The 18,724-nt window shown below is 33.3% G+C and overlaps 1 protein-coding gene across 2 annotated transcripts; it reads right to left on the reverse strand.

Moving 5' to 3' along the window:
* Window positions 1-7,471: 7,471 nt before the first annotated feature.
* LOC132190535 (putative WRKY transcription factor 40) lies at window positions 7,472-9,849 on the reverse strand. Of its 2 annotated transcripts, none has more exons than XM_059605555.2 (6): window positions 9,705-9,849; window positions 9,528-9,590; window positions 9,353-9,418; window positions 8,461-8,778; window positions 8,233-8,349; window positions 7,472-8,041 (listed from the first exon to the last, which is right to left on the reverse strand). In XM_059605555.2, exons 1-6 carry the CDS (start codon window positions 9,792-9,794, stop codon window positions 7,691-7,693), a joined length of 1,005 nt encoding a protein of 334 aa, XP_059461538.2. In that variant the 5' UTR covers window positions 9,795-9,849; the 3' UTR covers window positions 7,472-7,690. The 2 variants fall into 2 exon arrangements, with proteins under 2 accessions (XP_059461538.2, XP_059461537.2); XM_059605554.2 differs by having other exon boundaries at window positions 9,353-9,421.
* Window positions 9,850-18,724: the final 8,875 nt, after the last annotated feature.

Raw genomic sequence — 18,724 nt, forward strand, 5'->3', positions numbered from 1 at the left:
TCAAGAATCAATTTACTTCTCTTTCTTGTGTGTTTTCGAGAGAGAGAGAGACAGAGAGGGTGGTTCGACATCTACTTCAAATATTGACAAATGACAATCTTTATGACCAAAATCATCAAAGTTGGCTAGCTATTTTTTCCCCCCACCCATTTATATGATTGTTGAATTATTCCAAATAAACTGATATTACGTACTGACAAAGTAATCTTCAACAATAAGATAATTGAAGAGTCTATATCTGACAAGTTAAAGGCAACTTGATCTACTAAATTCAAGAGTGATCTCTCAATTAATGGTGCAGAAAGAAGTTGAATATTAGCCATCTCTGAATAATCAAACTCCAGTCCTTGGCTTTGCATTGATTCTAATTAATGATATTAATTTCTTCTTTCCTTTTATATATAGGTTTAGTGATGGACACCACAAGGATAGCCAAGTGGCATGGGCCTACAAGTCTTTGGCTCATTCCTATCCACAGGGGCGGAACTAGGATTATTTTTGTGGGGGTCTGAACATTTACGCACGCACACACATATATCTATGTGTATTCGCACATTTATGTCATATTAAATTAGCCAAAAAATCTAATAATCAGTAAATATTTAAAATTTTAATATAACGGCACCACAAATACATAATAATATAAACTAATGGCAAAATAAAATACGCACAATTAATAGGGCCTAAGAAAAATGGATAACTTTTTAGGAAAAAGCATTATCTTGATAGATTTCTTAGAAATAAACTAAACACAACCAGGTGTTAGTTAAATACTACAAAACAAAAAATAAATTAGAAGAAGAAATTAAATAACACAATAAAAAAGAAGTTATCTAATTTTTTTTTTTAAAAAAATTAATAGTGTTGCATTTTAATTAGTACATCGGCTGAAAACGGCATGCCTAGTTTTCACACTGCCAAATAAATTTTAGTACTACTACACTAATAAATTTCACGCTTATCTCTTAAACACACTAATTAATTGCAGTATTATTATCTTTTATTTGTCAATATTTTATTTTTTATAGGTTTATTTTTTTGTAAAGTCTTAGTGTTGCTAGTTTCTATAAAAAGTTTCTTAATAGGTTTAATTTATTTTATGTCATTTACGATTATAAAAAGTTTCTCTCTCTCTCTCTCTCTCTCTCTCTCTCTATATATATATATATATATATATATTATTGTTTTTTCTTCTTCTCTAGTTGCCTAGTTGACTAGGAGACGATTTTTTTAAGGTACTGTGTGGCAGGAGAAATTGGGGTCATGATACAGGGAACACTTGCGTGCATGGCACACTAGTCAATTTTTTTTTTTTTTTTAATATTACCCTAAAAATGACACTTTGGGGTCATTTAATATTACCCTAATATTCCCTTTAGCATTACCCTAAAAATTGTCTTGGGGGAGAAAACCTTGCTGGTGCCCTTATAAGGGCATAATATTTTTTTTTTATGGAAAAAATACATTTTGATCTATCTATTCATTTGCACTTTGACCTTTAATGTTTAGAAAGTGACACTTGACCCCCCTAAACTTTTAAATTGTTGCAATTCGACCATTCTGACTTTTTTTTTTTTTTTTCCCAAAATGTTCACATCTGAAGTAAAAAAAAAATTAAAAAAATTAAGGGGTGTCCAGTCTGGGGTGGCTTTGCCCTACTGTAACTTTTTATTCTTTTAAATTTTTTTTTAATTTTTTTTTTTTAACTTGGGATGTGGGCATTTTGAAAAAAAAAAATCAAAAATAGTCGAATTGCAACAATTTAAAAATTTAGGGGGTTAAATATCACTTTTTAAATATTAAAAATCAAAATACAAATGAATAAATAATTTAACAGTAAAATGTATTTTTTCCTATTTTTTTAAAATTACAAAGGCTTTAGAAATCCTTGGGTGCCATGGACTCCCCAAGGCATGCTGTAGGGTATGTCCCCCCTTGCCTATCCATCTTCTTCCATCCGACATTACCATGGATATGGATGACCTAGACTTTCTAATTTTACTATTCTTGTGATTTGACCCAAAAGAAAAGAAAAAATAATAATAATTCAACTAGAAAATAATGAGGGGAAAATTCAACTTGGAAATTACGTCACCTGCGCTAAACATGACTTTTTTAGACATACATGGTCCAAAATGCCCCCATTTTTGAAGTTCTTTGTGCCACTACTGCCTCAACAATTTTTGCACCACTAGTCGCCCATCAACGGCTCATTCAATTGTCGCACTTGATGGAGTTCTCAAGGTCACAAAAAATGCTTATCGCGACTTTGTCGAGCCGTGTCTCGGCCTCTAAGACCACACCCATTGCTGATTTAGAAGTGGTCGATTACCCTTAAAGCTTTTCTTTTTTGTGTGACCGACCACTAGTTAACTCAAGGGAGGGCCGAGAGGGGCAATGCTCATCTCCACCCTCAAATAAAATTGTTTTAATACATTTTTTAGCATATTTAGGCTTTTTATTATTATTATTAATGATGGCCTCTTAAGAAAATTTTCACCCTTATGGGCTTTTTTAGAGTTAAATTCCTAGTTTCATCCCCACTGCTGCGGGTGCCAAAAGTCAAAAGTCTTTGCTGAGAAAGAGTCAATAGGAAATATTGAAAGTCAATCACAGAAGCCTCCAGATAAAGGGATATATATATTCAGAGATTAGACAAAGACAATCAACTCAGTCCATGGACGAAATTTCCCACTTGACTCGAGTAGTTGATTCCATCACCTAATGGTGCATGAACGAGTCTCCCTTTCGGTTTGTTTCTTGCCCAACAGGCGGCGTGGCCCATGCTGCTGAGGTGCCCGGTGCATTTGGTCCACAGAATTTGTATTCGCCTTTGATTTGTTCAACCTCAAATTTGTGTACTTTGGGTACTTCAAGTAGCGTTTGAAACTTCCAAGAAGTGGGAGGAGAGAAAAAAATAAAAATAATAAAATAAAATAAAATTCAATTTGGATGGAATTATTTGAAGAGAAATTCAAGGATTGGAATCTAACGAGCAATGGTGGAACGCAGAAGTCGTTGCGCTAACAGATTAGCATTGTTGAACAATTGTAAAATAAAAATATAATTTCTATCGTTACTCTTACATTAAGTATTGGAGTTCAAATCATAGCAACATTGACTCGAGCAACCTACCTGTAAGTAGTAACAAAACTAGCTAACACATTAATTCCTTATTAGAGAAATTTGACGGTCTACATGAGTGTTACGTGCCACAACATGAGTGAAAAAGTTAAAGTAACACAATTTGACAGATAAATTTAATTGTTTAGTAGTTGATCTAATAAGTAACTAACAAATAGACTATATAATATATATATAATATCAGTTTATAAAGAACTTGTACTAAAAGTTGTAGCATCTCTAGTGGCATTCCACATTTAATTTAAAAGTCTTCTAATTGCAAAAAGTTAATTATTATTAGGAAAAACTTCACAAAATTTCCCTAAACTTCCATGCATTTTGAAAGTACCCACAAAATTTAAAAACTCTTAATTAAGGGTGTCGAACTTTCAATTTATTTCAATTATCTCATTTCGTTATAATTTTCCGTTAAATCTTGCCAAAATTTTCAAAATACCCCGTTTTTATTATATAAAAAATTGTAAAGATTCATATATATATATAAACATATTTGCAATATTTTCAATATTTTTGCAACATCTTTGCAATTTTTTTTTTAATAAAAAGAGGTATTTTGGACATTTTCACAAAAATTAACGAAAAATCCTAACGGAATAGGGTAATTAAAAGAAATTGAAAGTTCCATATCCTTAATTGAGACTTTTTAACTTTTGAGAAATAGTGTATAAACGAGTAAAAATTAAGGAAAATTTTCTGAAGATTTCTCTTAATATTAAGGGGAAACTTCACTTTAAATTCCTAAACTATTACGCGTTTTAAGAAGACCCTCAAAATTATAAAAACTCTCAATTTAACTCCCTAAACTTTTAATTTGATTCAATTAATCCTCCTTTGTCAAATTCAGCAATTAACTCCTAACAGAAATGACTAAAAAGACCAAATTATCCTTCAATTTTTTTTTTTTAAAAAAAATAATAATTTGAAATTAAGGGTAAATTTAAAATTTTATAAAAAAAAAATAGGGAGTATAAAGGTAATTTTATCACTTTTAACATTTAAAATCTAACGAATTGGGGTACATTGCATCAAATTGAAAGTTCAGAAGATAAAATTGAAATTTTTTAAAATTTAGGAAGTATTTTCAGAATGCATGATAGTTTTCTTAAATGAAATTTCCTTTGATATTAATTAGCCTCCAATTGGGGTTGAACAAAAGCATATCCTCCCAGCCGCTTAGAGCGCCACTTTAGGCTGCTTTCATGTGCGGTCCATGTGGAGCCTGAAGACTTTCTTTCTCGTAAAGAAAGAAGACCAAGACCAAGAGCTTGGTAGCCTTGATATATACATACATTTCAATTTTCAAAGACATCCGCATCAAACACACACACATGTTGTTGTTTATTCAATTAAAACGGCTATATTATACTTTTAATTGGGTCATATCATATCCCAATCTCATGGATAAAACAAAATTAAGCACAGCAACATCTACTACAAGTCTATGTTTTCTCGTCCATTTTTCTGTATATATTACCAAGTACACACATGGTGTTGTTTGTTGTATACAGAAAAATCTTTAGTTGTTTGGTGTATCTTACACAAGTCAATAAGTCATATATATTATTCAAAGGATTTCATTCCAAATTCCTCCAACTACAAGTAATTGTGCCATAAGAATCTCAACAAGAGCATGCACTATTAATGGGCATCTAACATCCTAAAATTAGTTAATTTGTCTTTGTTGATTGATAGACCCATTGTGATGGTAAAAAGTAATAACATATCCAACTAGCTACTTGAACAAAAAACCAAATTTATAAGCGAACTCCGTCTAAACCATAAAATATATTGACGTGTGGGGTTATTTGTTAGATTGCTGCTAGGGGTATTACATCTTCAAACTGATGTGACAATCCCATCTGTGACAGTACTTGTCAAGTCAACTATTAAAATTTGTACTGTCACGTGACAGTCTATATGACACTTATTATGTTTACAAATAGACGTGGTAATCCACATATAACACTTACTATATTAGCCACTAAAATGTGATTTGTGAGTTTATAAGGGGCTGTAATAATTCCAAATATTTCTTATATATTTGTTATTGTTATATTTATTACTTGATATTCACGTACTTTTACTCAAGGAATTTTTTTTTTACTAAGTTTGAAGATTTTAGGAGAAAATACGCTTTACTTCTCCAAAGTATCACCGCTTTGAGACTTGTACCTCTAAAATAAAAAAGTGATAACCAAAACCCACCAACTACCTAATCCTAATACTTAACACCATTCATTAGTTTTTTCCATCAATTTGGACCGAACTTGTGTCGTACGTGACATTTTTGAACCAAATCTTCCAATAATGCTCCCATTCATATATATATGTAGATTTTTTTATATCAAGTCTTTATGAAGGCACCTTGCCACAATGCTCATGAAATCATGGAAGCTCTTGCCTGAAGCCTTTAGCAGTGTCTCAAGCTCGAACCAATGGCACCTAATCTTGAAAGAACAGCCCCCAGTTCGATAATGCTTGAATCAGTGGCACCCAATTTGTTTGCCCTGCTCTGCTCTTGTTGCCGTTGATTCTCTGCACCCTTCTGATCGCCTTGGTGTTCATCTTCGCCAACAGAGCTATGTGGCCTCTAAAAGCAGCAATGATTTTGGTCACAAAGTGAAAACCTTTTTAGCACTTCAAAGGTTAAATCATTTCATGGCAGCCAACTCAGAAAGTCAATCATTATATACAAAGTATATATACTTACAACCCCTTTGTAAAATACTTAAGACTCTATACGCAGACAAACTTCTATATATGACCTCCTTACCAAACCACCGGTAAATTTCAAGTGGTTGAAGGTTTAAATGATTATGTGTGGTTTGAAACATTAATGGCCCTCAATAGATGTTCTCTTGGCTCACAAGGGTGAATCTAAAAATCGCCAAAGTTGGTGGCAATGGCAGCCGGAGATGGGCCCTTAACAACAATAAACTGAAAATGGGCCATAATAGGCCGAACAACTTTGGCCGAAATAAGGTCAACTATGAGCCAAATATTAGAGTCTACTTGGGCCAAAAATAGCGCTAACTATAAACCTTAAATGAGCACGGGTTATCAAATAAAACCAACAAAGGACAAGTAATTGGGCCAACAAAAGGCCGAAAGATGGACCAACAAACAAAGCCGAAAGATGGGTCACATAAGCCAATATAAGCCATTTGGATAAAATAAGCTTATGGTCTCCAAATCAAGAAAGATTCTCACAATTCACAAGCATGCCAAAAGACAATCCAGAGAAAGCAAATTAATGTAAATATACACAGCGGCAACAGCAATGTTACAAAACTACTACACAGAAGAGAATGGGCACCACCGGATTATAGTTACGGTGGGCAAGAAAATGGACTCTCACAAATCGATTTGGTCTCTAATAACAGAGACAAAAACGATGAGAAGAGGAAAAAAAAAAAAAAAAAGGAATCCCCAAGACTATTAGGGATTGAAAACTGGCTTTAGCCAATGACTATGATACCATAAAGAAATTCCTAATAAAATTAAAAATAAAAGCGGAATAAAGAGAGAAATTGGAGACAAGATTTTACGGTAATTTAGTATTAGATAGTCACATCCATCACTAGGGAAGAGCCCCAAAATGAATACATGTTGCTCTTATTATAGGAGAATAGTGTTAGGCGAGAGCCTCGGTGACACTATGATCCAAAAGCCACGCAAGGTGCATTTATAAAAGGCTTGATACAAATTTAAGAATATTGGCGGTATTATTGAAAGATTTGGTTAAAAAATGTCACTTGCAACGCATGTGACATGAGTTTCATCCAAACTGACAGAAGAAAAAAACTAACGGAAGGTGTGTTAAGTGTTACGATTAGGTTGATAGAGATTTAAGTGCCACTTTTTAAACTTTGAAGGTACAAATGTCAAAATAATGACACTTTACATAGGCTAAGTGTATTTTTCCCGGGTTAAGATTTATTGAATTGGATAATTGGATATGAAATACTCGTGCGATTTCACAAGGCAAAGGTTATAGGAAAGTATTAAACAAGATATCCTTAATAGTTGGTTTTCTCCTCTAATTGCATTTGAGGTCCAACATGAGTTGGGCTAGCTATATGATCTTGCTAATAATGTTCTTTTTTTTTTTTTTTGGGTGTTCCTATTCTGGGCAAGCATCACAATCTCTGCTATAGTATCTTCACAATTATGTCGTGCTCTCATAGATATCATTCCATATGCTTGATTAATTAAGTGCATGCATAAACAACAAAAATCTTATGTTTGGTTGTGACAAATGCTTCACTCCTCGTTAAATTTTAGATAAACTACTATATTGTTCATCAATCCCCACAAAATAAAATAGAAAAAAACAAAGTTTTTTTTCAAATTGGGTTGTTGGAAATTCCTGTGACCGACCACTTTGACAAAAAACTTTATCCCAAAATAAAACCATCAAAGAGACGCACAATTTTTTTCTCCCTTACTTTCTAATCTCTATTTACATAGCTAAACTCCCCAATGTAACCAAGACAATAATAACATAAAACTCTCTGCAGGCATCTTCAACTCTTTTCTCAAATTTTCAGTTAGTGGAGTCTAAAATTCTTCCTGAAATGGCTGCGGCAAGTGCTGCTGTGAAATTGGGATCTCTTGTCAAGGAGGAAGCCATTTGTTGGACCAAGAACTGTTGGAGGGGTGGTGATTCAACTTCTTGGATGGAGCTCTTGGCTCTACATGACAACCCTGGTTGGATCAAATCAAGGGTCATTGTAGGAGCTGAAGATCTCATGGGTGATGATATGTGAATAGAAGAACCATGGTTTGCACATTGGCTCGACCGTAATGATATTTCAGCATGAGAAGGGCTCATGTGGTTGTGCACCCCTTCATAAATAGCCACCAGGATACATGGATCCTCAGCACTTCTTTGCACCTAAAGATGAAAAAAGAAAAGAGGATCAGTTATCAGAAGAGATTAAGAGCGAGTTTGGCATTGCGATTTCGCAGACAAAAAAGTGTTGTATTAAACTTAATAGTAGAAAATAGATCGTTTGAAGGTGCTATGTTTAAATTGCACGTTTTTCAAAGTGCAAATCCAAACTGACCCTTGTATCGCTTAATTACCTTCTTCTTGACTGGGCAGCTGGGTGCAAAAGAGCACTTAAAATAAGCTCTAGGAGAAGGGTTGTCTCTAGTGACCTTCTGACCATATTTTCTCCATTGATATCCATCCTTCACAATCTGCAATGCATTAGGGTTTTCTTAATACTTGGAAGCTAAGCAAACTTGTTTGTATATACATAACACAAAGTCCAAAGAACTTTGCAATGCATATAATTATAAAGAACTTACTAGGCTCTTATCTGATGCATCAGTCCGTACACAAACCCTTGAAGCCTTTGTCTTGATGTTTTCCTTTGGTCTTTTACATGACTCTTCATCACTAGAGCTGCACTCTGTATTTCCATCAATTCCAATCAAATTCCGGCTATAGTAGTCACTCTCAGCCTTTCTCTTCCTGGAATTGATGGCTTCATTTTTGGAGTTCTTGCATGCCAGATCCATCAAATGGGTTTGCAAAGTATTGTAATTCTCACATAAGTGAGCTAGCATTTCTGTCAGCTTCTTGTTCTCAGAGCTCACCCGATCCAACTCCCCGGCTAGGCAAGCCTGTTTGCAAGAACAACTTTCTGATTTAGATGTAGAAAACAGACTAAAAAGTTCAGGTAAGTAAGAGCCAGGGTGTTTAGTACACCAATTACCAAGAATTTTATAATAATGTAAAGCAGAAGTTTGTTATACCAGAAGTAATCTGAACACGAATTACTATATATTAAACTAATAATCTTGGTCAAAAGCAAAAGAAGAACTAATAAAGAACTTGGTTAAAATCTTTTACCAGGAGAAGAGAAGAAAGAAAGTATCAAACAAATAAACATATTGTTGATGGTTAGGATCGTGGGGAGCAGCCCTTGTCTTCTGTATTCTTTTCATTTTGTTTAATTGATTATTATTCATTGAAAGAAAAAAGTAGTATTCTAGAAGAAAGCAAAAGTACAACGAGAAATACGATTCTTCTGCTTTTCAAAATTACTATTGAATCTGTGGGTTAACGAGGTTCACACGTGAAACCTACATATCTAATGATGATTTTGAAAAGTAGAAGAACCATGGAAGGATTTATAGTATGCCTCAAGTTCAACTCATATTAAAATGAAATATGAATGTTTCATATCAAACTGACCCCTTCTTTAACCGGTGCTTGTGCTTTCCCATCATTGACCTGAGCCAAACCTCCCACAAACTCTCTCTTCTGATCCAAATTAGTAGATGAAGATTTCTATAAGTTTGATAATTCTAACAAGATCAACAAGCTATATATATATATATATATGCAAGATGAGTTCCTGCAAACTGACCTCTTCTTTAACAGGTGCTTTCTCATCATTAACCAGAGCAAAATCTCCCACAAACTCTCTCTTCTGCTCCAAAGTAGACGAATATTCTTGTAAGTTTGATAATTCTAACAAGATCAACAAGCTATATATATATATACACGAAAATCGTATAACAGTCTACTAAATACCGTTACTAACCGGAGGAGGAGCTTCATCTTCATTGATGATGTGAGGGAAGGAGTTAAGGTTGAGGTCGAGAGACGTGTGGAGGCAGTAGTTTGAGTCCATTGTAGAAGGAAAGGCTGCAAAGTTTGTGTCTCAAAGAAAAGGTGGTCAAGTTGAATGAGAGAAAAACTCCTCAAGGGGTGGGGAATATATAGGAAAAGAAAGGCAGAAAAAGGCAAAGATAGAAGTCCTTGCTTTAAAGTTCCAAGGAAATTAAATTTACGGACACAGCAAGAACACGTAGAGAATTTTTATAAATAAATAAATAAATAAAATCACATAAATTAAACAAGACACTTTTTGATAAGAAAAAACAAGTTAACGTTGACTGCAAAATTATAAAGGACGACTTTGGTGAGCTGCGGCCAATCCACTGCATTTGCCGGCCTTCCTTGCTTCTTCCTTTGCATTACAAATAATAATATATTTATGAAAATGAATTAAGGCAGCCATTTTTCCACGGCAAAAATAATATTTAGGCATGAAAATAACCTGACCCAGATTTTTTTTTTTTAGAAAAAATGCAAAATTAATCAATGTGGTTTACTTACGATTAACTCCTTGTCAGAGACGGAGGTAGGGGAGACCGAGGTAGGGCATGGTCCCCCCCAAAATAAGAAAAAAAAATTATAAATAAATAAAGTAAAATTTTAAGTTTAGTCATTTGGACATCTCCAAAAAAAAATTTGGCCCTATTTTTAAATTTTTTGGCCATATCTAATAAAAACTTTTGGCCCTATTTCTAATTTTTTTTGGGCCATACGCATTAAGTTTTTATTTTTATTTTTGGTCCTTACTTTCAAATGTCCATTTTTTGGCATTAACTTTCAAATGCTCCATTTTTTCGCCTTTACGGTAGTCTTTATTTCATAAAAAAAACAACCAAAATAATTTTTTTAATAAAAAAATTCTAAAGAACTGAAAAAAAAAAAAAAAAAAACCAATAAAATTGTGATACTTATCTTATTTAAATCAGTATCACACTAATAAAATATATTAAATTAATGAACAAAATTTAACTATAAGAATTAAATTTTTTTTTTTTGGCATTCCTCAAAACCCTTAAGTTTAATTTGATAACACATAGATAAATGTAAATAAGGTAAAGGACAAAAACTAATTTTGCATTTTTTGTTTTTAATAAGATATTTTTGTTGAAGTCCTCTTTCTTATTGACTCCAAACCCAAGAGGATATGATTGCAACTGGCAACACGGTTTTGAAGCTTCGTGCCACCCCTTTTTCAACCACCCCTAGGCCCCAGTTGAACACTTTCCTTTGCTCTTGCCAATTGCTCGTCGGCGACGTCGGCTCTTTTGTTGAGAAACTAATAATTAATTGAAACATTTCTTCCTATGCATTATCTCAATAAGACTTTTTTTTTTTTTCTTTCTTTCTTTCTTTCTTTCTAATTGGGTTTGAAAACATGTAAGAAATTATTAGAACAAAATTTTCCTCCATGTTAGGTGACATTTGTTGTTATTCGGGTATGTACTAAGATGTGCGTTCCGAGCACGTGGCATCTGTTCTTAAGACAGGTTAAAAAAAATAAAATTTTCAATTCAATTTAGAGAAAAATTGTGTCTATCTTATCTTAATATGTTCGAAATTATAAAAAAGAAAAAAATAAAAAGGCAAAGTAGAGAAAATGTCTCTTGGAAGGAAGTGAAGGGCTAAAGTTCCTTCATTCTTTTCCCTTAATTTCTTCTATATTGTTCGAGATAAGGATTGGTTGGGCCACATGATCAATAAGTCAAAATCTTGACAGGGCCAGCTATAATTTGATATCAAAATCTTTTTTATTAGCCGCATTTGTTGACATGATTTCTGTTTCATAGAGTTTCCACGAAAATATATATATATGCATTAAAAAAGTAGGCTCTGTTTGGAAAGAGCCTCCAAGCTTTTTTTTTGGCTTTTTTTAAAAAAAATAAATAAATAAAAATTGATTGATTGATGTGAAAAAATAAAAAAATAAAAAAAGTAAGAATGTTTGGTATGAAAAAGTAAAAGAAATTATTTTATAATAATTTTTTATTTAAAATTTAAAGTAAAAGTATTAAGATTTAAATTTTGTTGATAAATTGTTAACAGCTGTCGCCAAACGGAGCCGTACTGAGATGGGAATAGCTATAAAATAAAAATAAAAAAGAAATTAAGAAGAGGAAAAAAGAAGAGCTATAGCCTACGGGCATGTGAACGCAGAATTGTCCTCATCGAAATTGGCTCCCCTTGACTTAGCCAAAGACCGTGACCATTGACCACAGTGCATCGTGGGAATTTCAAGGCAAAATTGGGATTTTTCCAGTTGATCTCCTTATCATTTACGCAATGCAAATTACCATCATGATGGCTGACATCCAACTCGAAATTTGACAAAAACTTGATCATTTTGGCAGTGTTTGCCAAGAGGCTGGACGAGCTCTTCCTCAATAATATATATATATATATATATATATATATATATATATATTCACCTCAAAATTAACCTTAATATTTTTACTTTTTATATTACATCCATCATTTTTTTTTTATTTAAATAAAAAAATCACTACAAAATAAATTTTTTATATTTTTCCATATAAAATTTATTTTTTTCACAAAATATTTTCACTAAAACCAATTAAACACATATTCTTAAAAAGGCACTATAGTCCCGGCCCTGTGTCCAGCCTCTTGGCAAACCCCACCTTCAAAACCCTATTAGCAATTTGAGTGCGGTTTGTGGTACTATAGCTTGTGCTATAAGTTTTTAATGGTACTTCATTTATTAATTATTAAACAATTATATTTGAGTGTAGTTAAGGGTATTATAATTTTTACTACCGACTAGGTACCTTACTAATCGATGCAACCGGTCGTCCATAATTGTCACAACTGGTTGCATTGGATGAGAATAATGTTGTGTTCAATGTGTTCACATGCCTATAGCGAAATCTCATTTCGTGTATTTTGTGTGTGTGTGTTCCAACGTTTGGTACATACGAGAAGAGTCAAGAATGACATTATGGTGTCGACGATCGTTAAAAAAAAGTATTGTCCACAGGGGTATTTTTTGAAGGCCCAAATTGGACACAAACCGTCGGATGAATGGAGAAATATTTGGAATGCGAGTGATCTTCTTAAAGCATGTTTGGTTTGGAGAGTGAGGGATGGATCCAACATCAAAATTTGGGGAGATAAATGGCTCCTTAATCCTTCAACATATGTGGTTTAATCGCCGGTGAGAATTTTGGATAGAGATGCAAGAGTCCAATAGCTTAATGATGAAGACACCATATGGTGGAAAGTGCCCCTCATTCAAGAGAGATTAATTAATGAGAAGGAGGCGGAGCGGATATGTAGTTTGGCGATTAGTCCCTTTAGACAAACTAACTAGTTAATTTGAATTGGCATGCCCAAATAAGAATTCTCGGTTAAAAGTGCATACATATGGAGCAAACCAAAAAAAAATTTCATGTCATTCATCATTCTGTTAACTCATCTTTAATGTTAACAGTATAAACGACAATCCAAATATTGTTTGGAAATTGTTTTGTCGTTCTCATTTTCGTATGTTTGAAAACTTGTTTTCAAAATTTTAAAAACAAACAATAATAATATTTTGTTTTGGAAAACATGCTTCATGTTTTGGTAATTTGTGTGAAATTAAGAAGGCTTTCAATTACTTGTTTAGATGTGAGAAATGAAAGGAAATAAAGACAAATTAACACATTTGTACAAAGGATAGGAATTAGGATTCTCTCTATTTCAAATAAACTGATAATATCTAATTAGTTATAGTGGAGGGATATTTTTATCCCCTCAAAAAGTGAGAAGACAAAAATACTCATCCACTAATATTATCCAATTCATTTAAAATGAAGAGAATCTTCTTTCGAGAAGGTGGTTGTGCATCCGGCATAACAAGCTTTAGTGAATTAATTCCCTAAAGTCAAATTGGTCCATCACATTTATTGCTACTTAATTAAATCCTTCTAACTTTGAGAAGCAACACAGAGATTATAGAGCCAAACGAAAATCAATCCTATAGACTTAGAGAGAGAGTGAAGAAGCAACACAGTCATAAAGATGAGTGAGCTTGAGACGACTGGAGGCCGAAGTGCCCAGCTCATTAAGCCTATGAGATCCCTGGTTCGCCGGAAATGTTGATAGCCTTGAGTGAGTGAGTGAAGGTGGAAAATCATGACAACTTTACCTTGCTAAAAAAAAAGTTTTAGGCAGGTTAGGGGGCATTTGCCCCTTTTCGCTTCCTGTTGGCTCTGTCCCTGCTAGGAATAGAATACCTATTTCGTTATTTGGTTGCATCATCATTACAACTTGCTATTCTCCTAAAATGGGGAATAATTATTCCTCCTAGAAAAAAAAAAAAAAAATGTAGGGAATAAGTATTTCCTAAGAATGGAAAAGCTCTAAAAATAATGTCCCAAAAAACTTATTCGTCACTTTCATTTCAGTCTCCTCCACCCTCAATGGAACCTTTAGAGGTGGTCGCAACGACATGCCATTTGATGGTTGCAACCACCAAATCGGGTGGTCTGACCTCCCTCGTGTACTTGTTGGGGGTGGTGTCAACTAGGAGGAGGAGGAGGGGGTGTTATTTCTAAAATTAAATGTATTTTAAAAAAATAAAAAAAGTTGAAATTTGATTCCATTTCGGTTAAGGAATTTGTTCATTCTTATGTTGTCACCAAATGAAAGAATATAAATGATCATTATATTTCAGCTTCTTGTAAAACTGATAATACTCACTCCTATTTCCAGGTAATCATAATTCCAGTGTACCAAACTAATAATCATTATACTTTGATCACAATGTGAAATAGCTATGAAAGTGTAGGATTTTGTGGCACATTCAGACTTGAAATATGTGAATAATGAAACAAAAGAGTATAATTGGTGATTAGGGAGGAAGAGAAAGAAACAAAACAGTACGAGACAAGTCAGACATATCCAAATTTCTTAACTAGAATGGAATAAGAATGGTCATTCTATTTGAGCTTGAGTAATGCTACTCTTTACATCCTTTTATCACATTAATATTACATCGGCTGACGTGGTGTGTTAAAAGTGGCTTTTCATATATATCAGTCATTTAAAAAAAAATATATGAGTATAAACCACTTAAAATACGTTCCATCAATTGATGTAATATGAATGTGAAGTGTATCATTACTCTTCCAACTTCTTGTATTACTAATAAACTCATTCTTATTTTCAAGCTGTAATCATCGTTCCAATGTACGAACTGTATAGTCTATCTACACTGGCCATAATGTGAAATGGTTGGAAATTTTGAATGACTGTGAAAGACTAGGATTTTTCTACACATTCATACTAAACCTACTAAATATGTGAATGGTGAAACAAAAGACAAGTCGGGCACATCAAACTCATGCATTCAGCCAAATTTCTTAACTAGCACGAAGCCACAATGTTCATTCTATTTCAGCTTGAATACTTTTCATATTTATATATCACACTCATATCATATTGGCTGATGTAGTGTGTTTTAAGTGGCTTTCCATATTAGCCATCTAAAAAATACAAAAGAATAAATCACTTAAAACACGTCATGTCAGTCGATGCAATAAGTATAAAGAGTAAAGAGTAGCATTACTCTCCCAACTTCTTGTATTACTTGTAATAATCATTCCTACATTCAGATAATCATTATTCTAGTGTACCAACCATATCATCTATCTACTCTGGCCACAATGTGAAATGGGAGGAAATTTGGATGACTAAGAAAGTCTAGGATTTTTCTATACATTCAGACTGGACTAAATATGTGAATGGTGAAACAAAAGATCGTACAAATGATGATTAGAGAAAAAGAAAAAGAAACGAAAGAGTACGAGACTTGGGCATATCAAACTCATGCATTCATCCAAATATCTTAACTAGCATGAAACCTCAATGGTCATTCTATTTCAGCTTGAATACTTTTCATATACATTTATCACACTCATTATATCGGTTGACATTGTGTGTTTTAAGTGGTTTTTCATATCAGTCATCTAAAAAACATAAAAATATAAATCACTGAAAACCCGTCATGTCAGTCAGTGCAATGAGTGTAAAGATCAGTAAAGAGTAGCATTACTCTTCCAACTTCTTGTATAAATGGTAATACTCATTCTTACATTCAGATAATCATCATTCCCCCAGTGTACCGACTATATCGTCTATATATATCTACTCTGGCCACAATATTGTGAAATGGGAGTAAATTTGAATGACTAAGAAAGTCTAGGATTTTTCTACACATTAATCAGATTGGACCCACTAAATATGTGAGTGGTGAAAAAAAAGAGTAGTACAATTGATGATTTGAAAAAAAAAAAAGAAAGTAAAAAGAGTAGTACAATTGATGCATGAGAGGTCGGCCATGAATATGAGCCTTAAACATTTACATCATGGTGGTTTTCAGTGGAGAATATGTCTTGACTTGAACAAGGGACACAATGTGAACTTGTTGGCTAATTGGACGCCTTAAAATATCAAAATGTGCTGTCGACATAAGAGACGTGATTTATGCTCGAATTGTCACAATCATACGAAGTTTCGTGCGTAATTGCCAGCCACCATATATATTGTTATTATTAATGATAGCTGCAAGTTGAAATCTGTTCATGCTCATATGGGGAATTATTCTAGAGTCATAAAGTAGATATATACTTGTCGATCCATCTTAATATATCTATATTCTTAGCATATAAAATTCATATGATCCTGCCGACCTCATTTTTTTTGTTTTTTTTGGGTGTGTGTATTTGATTATATATTATCCAACATGAACACAGACAAGGCACTAGTCAATTATATCTCTACATCCGCATGCCATTGTCTTTCTTTTAATACTGATTTAACTTAATTGGTGCTGGCTCTCCAAAAATAAAAATAAAAAACTAAGTATTACTCATGATGTTCCAACTAGTTATAAAGTTTTCGGTACTCATTAATTAGGTAATTGTGGGATGGGGGGGGGGAGACGCACTGAAAATTGTACAAGCATTGCTTCATGGGAGAACATGTTGGAGTCGATATGGTCAGTTGCTAGACAACACGAAGATCGAGTTAAACAGCCTTTTCAAGTGTGGAAGATTGATCACATATGAAGGGAGGCGAACGGAGTTACGAAGCAGCTCATCGTTTGGCATGAGTAGCAATTTATTAGTCTCTAACTAAATAATATTTGGCTTGGAATAGAGTTCATTTTTATTCAAAGTATAGTACTTGCAGAAGGAGCGTGATTTTTGTGTTCTTTAAAGAAAGATTGACGCTTCGTTGCGAGAGAGAGAGAGAGAGAGAGAGAGAAAGGAAATTCAATATAATGGCTCTTGTTAATATTTTTAGAATAATATTTTTAAAGAAAGATTGACGCATAGGCCGGCTAGCCTAACTAGCTTTGTCCCTGCAAGGAGCGAATTTGTGGGAGGCACACTACCCCTCGTGTATTCAATTTTTTGTACTGGCGGAACAATATTCAGATTAATCAATGAAGTTTCTTCTGTTTTTTTTTAAAAAAAAAAAAAAAAATTTATTAAACAAACCACTATCTTATGAAAATGATACCTGCCTTTTTTTTTTTTTCTTTTTCCGTAAAAGGCAAAAAATTATTATGTGATCATTGCACTAAGGCTATAGACTAAAGGTTATATATATATATATATATAATTCTGATAGAATTTTAAGTAGGGCTGACAAAATAGGCACTCGGCCAATAAATAGGTATTTATTTATTTTATGTATACAATTATTTTTTATGACACATACATAAATCTTGTTATAAAAAAACATGCATAATATAAATAAGTCATAAATTAGTCATATCATGTACTTGTTTTACCAGCTATTTCTAGTTGAAATCCAAAGTCATTCTTAATAAATGATTAGGTAAACAAGTTCCGTGTAGAATCCGAGAATCAATCATGTTTGTGACATCTGGGAGATACGTTTGCAGGATGATGGCTGCATGTTGCGTCATCCTATGTAACTTGTAACTTGTTACTTGATCCATATTGTACTTGTCGGCTCCGGTTAGACTAGCTAGCTAGCTAGCTATCAAAATTCCCTTCAACTTCAAGAATCTAAAATGAATTAATTCCAAGAACTTACCCAAAAATAAAAAGTGGGTAATTAAGACCCTTTTCTGTTTTTTTTTATTTTTTTATTTTTATTTTTATTTTATTTTATTTTTAATATATATATACATACGTACATAAGATAATAGTAAGATTTTATTGAAAATTAAGAAGAAATGAAAAAGAATCCACAAGTAATTCTTTAAAAACTAGATGCTTAAGATAGAGTTAGAAGGGTTAATTTGCATAAGCAATTGGCTACTATGAGGTAAACATGGGTCTTTAAAATTAAATACATCGAAAAACCCTCAAAACCTAACTAGAAAGCGATTAACGGAAGAATATGACACCCTTAGATGGGTTAATTAATTTTGGGTTTAACCCAAAAACACAATCTTTGAAACAATAAATCCAAAATCTCTATACTAAGGCCGCTTTTACCCAAAAAAAAAAAAAAAAAATTGATAAGAGAAAATTAAGGGGGAAATTATATGCATACCAAACATGGCCCCTCAAATTCTATTAACTTTTTTTTTTTTTTTTTTTGAAAAACTGATATCATTTATGATAGAGAAACTTGCTCAGCAAGTACAGCTTGGGTAATACAAGATGGGAAATTCCCATACCATATATGTGCGTGATTGAGAGAAAGAGCCAACTTAGCAAGACTATGAGCTACAATGTTCCCCCCTCGTGATACATGGAACACCCTCCAGTCCAGCATCTTGCTAAGCAGAGATTTCGTTTCCATCACCACCGCTCCATAACGGCTCATCCAATTGCCTTCTCCTCTGATCATGTTGACGACCATCAAAGCATCCCCTTCAATAATGACTTTTCTCCATCCCTGTTGGAGACAGAATTCCACTGTCTTCTTCGCAGCTAGTGCCTCTGCCATAGCCGGATC

This window comes from Corylus avellana, chromosome 9 (assembly GCF_965113065.1).
Source record: "Corylus avellana chromosome 9, dhCorAvel1.hap1.2, whole genome shotgun sequence".
In the NCBI taxonomy this organism is placed as follows: Eukaryota; Viridiplantae; Streptophyta; class Magnoliopsida; order Fagales; family Betulaceae; genus Corylus; species Corylus avellana.

What these genes read in the sequence shown, in the direction of transcription:
- LOC132190535 (XM_059605554.2), bottom strand. Translation starts at nt 9,794, where the DNA reads ATGGACTCAAACTACTGCCTCCACACGTCTCTCGACCTCAACCTTAAC. An exon ending in AAGCACCTGTTAAAGAAGAG is followed by an intron (nt 9,422 to 9,527) that starts GTCAGTTTGCAG and finishes AATTTGGATCAG; the next exon opens with AAGAGAGAGTTTGTGGGAGG. An exon ending in ATGCATCAGATAAGAGCCTA is followed by an intron (nt 8,350 to 8,460) that starts GTAAGTTCTTTA and finishes AATGCATTGCAG; the next exon opens with ATTGTGAAGGATGGATATCA.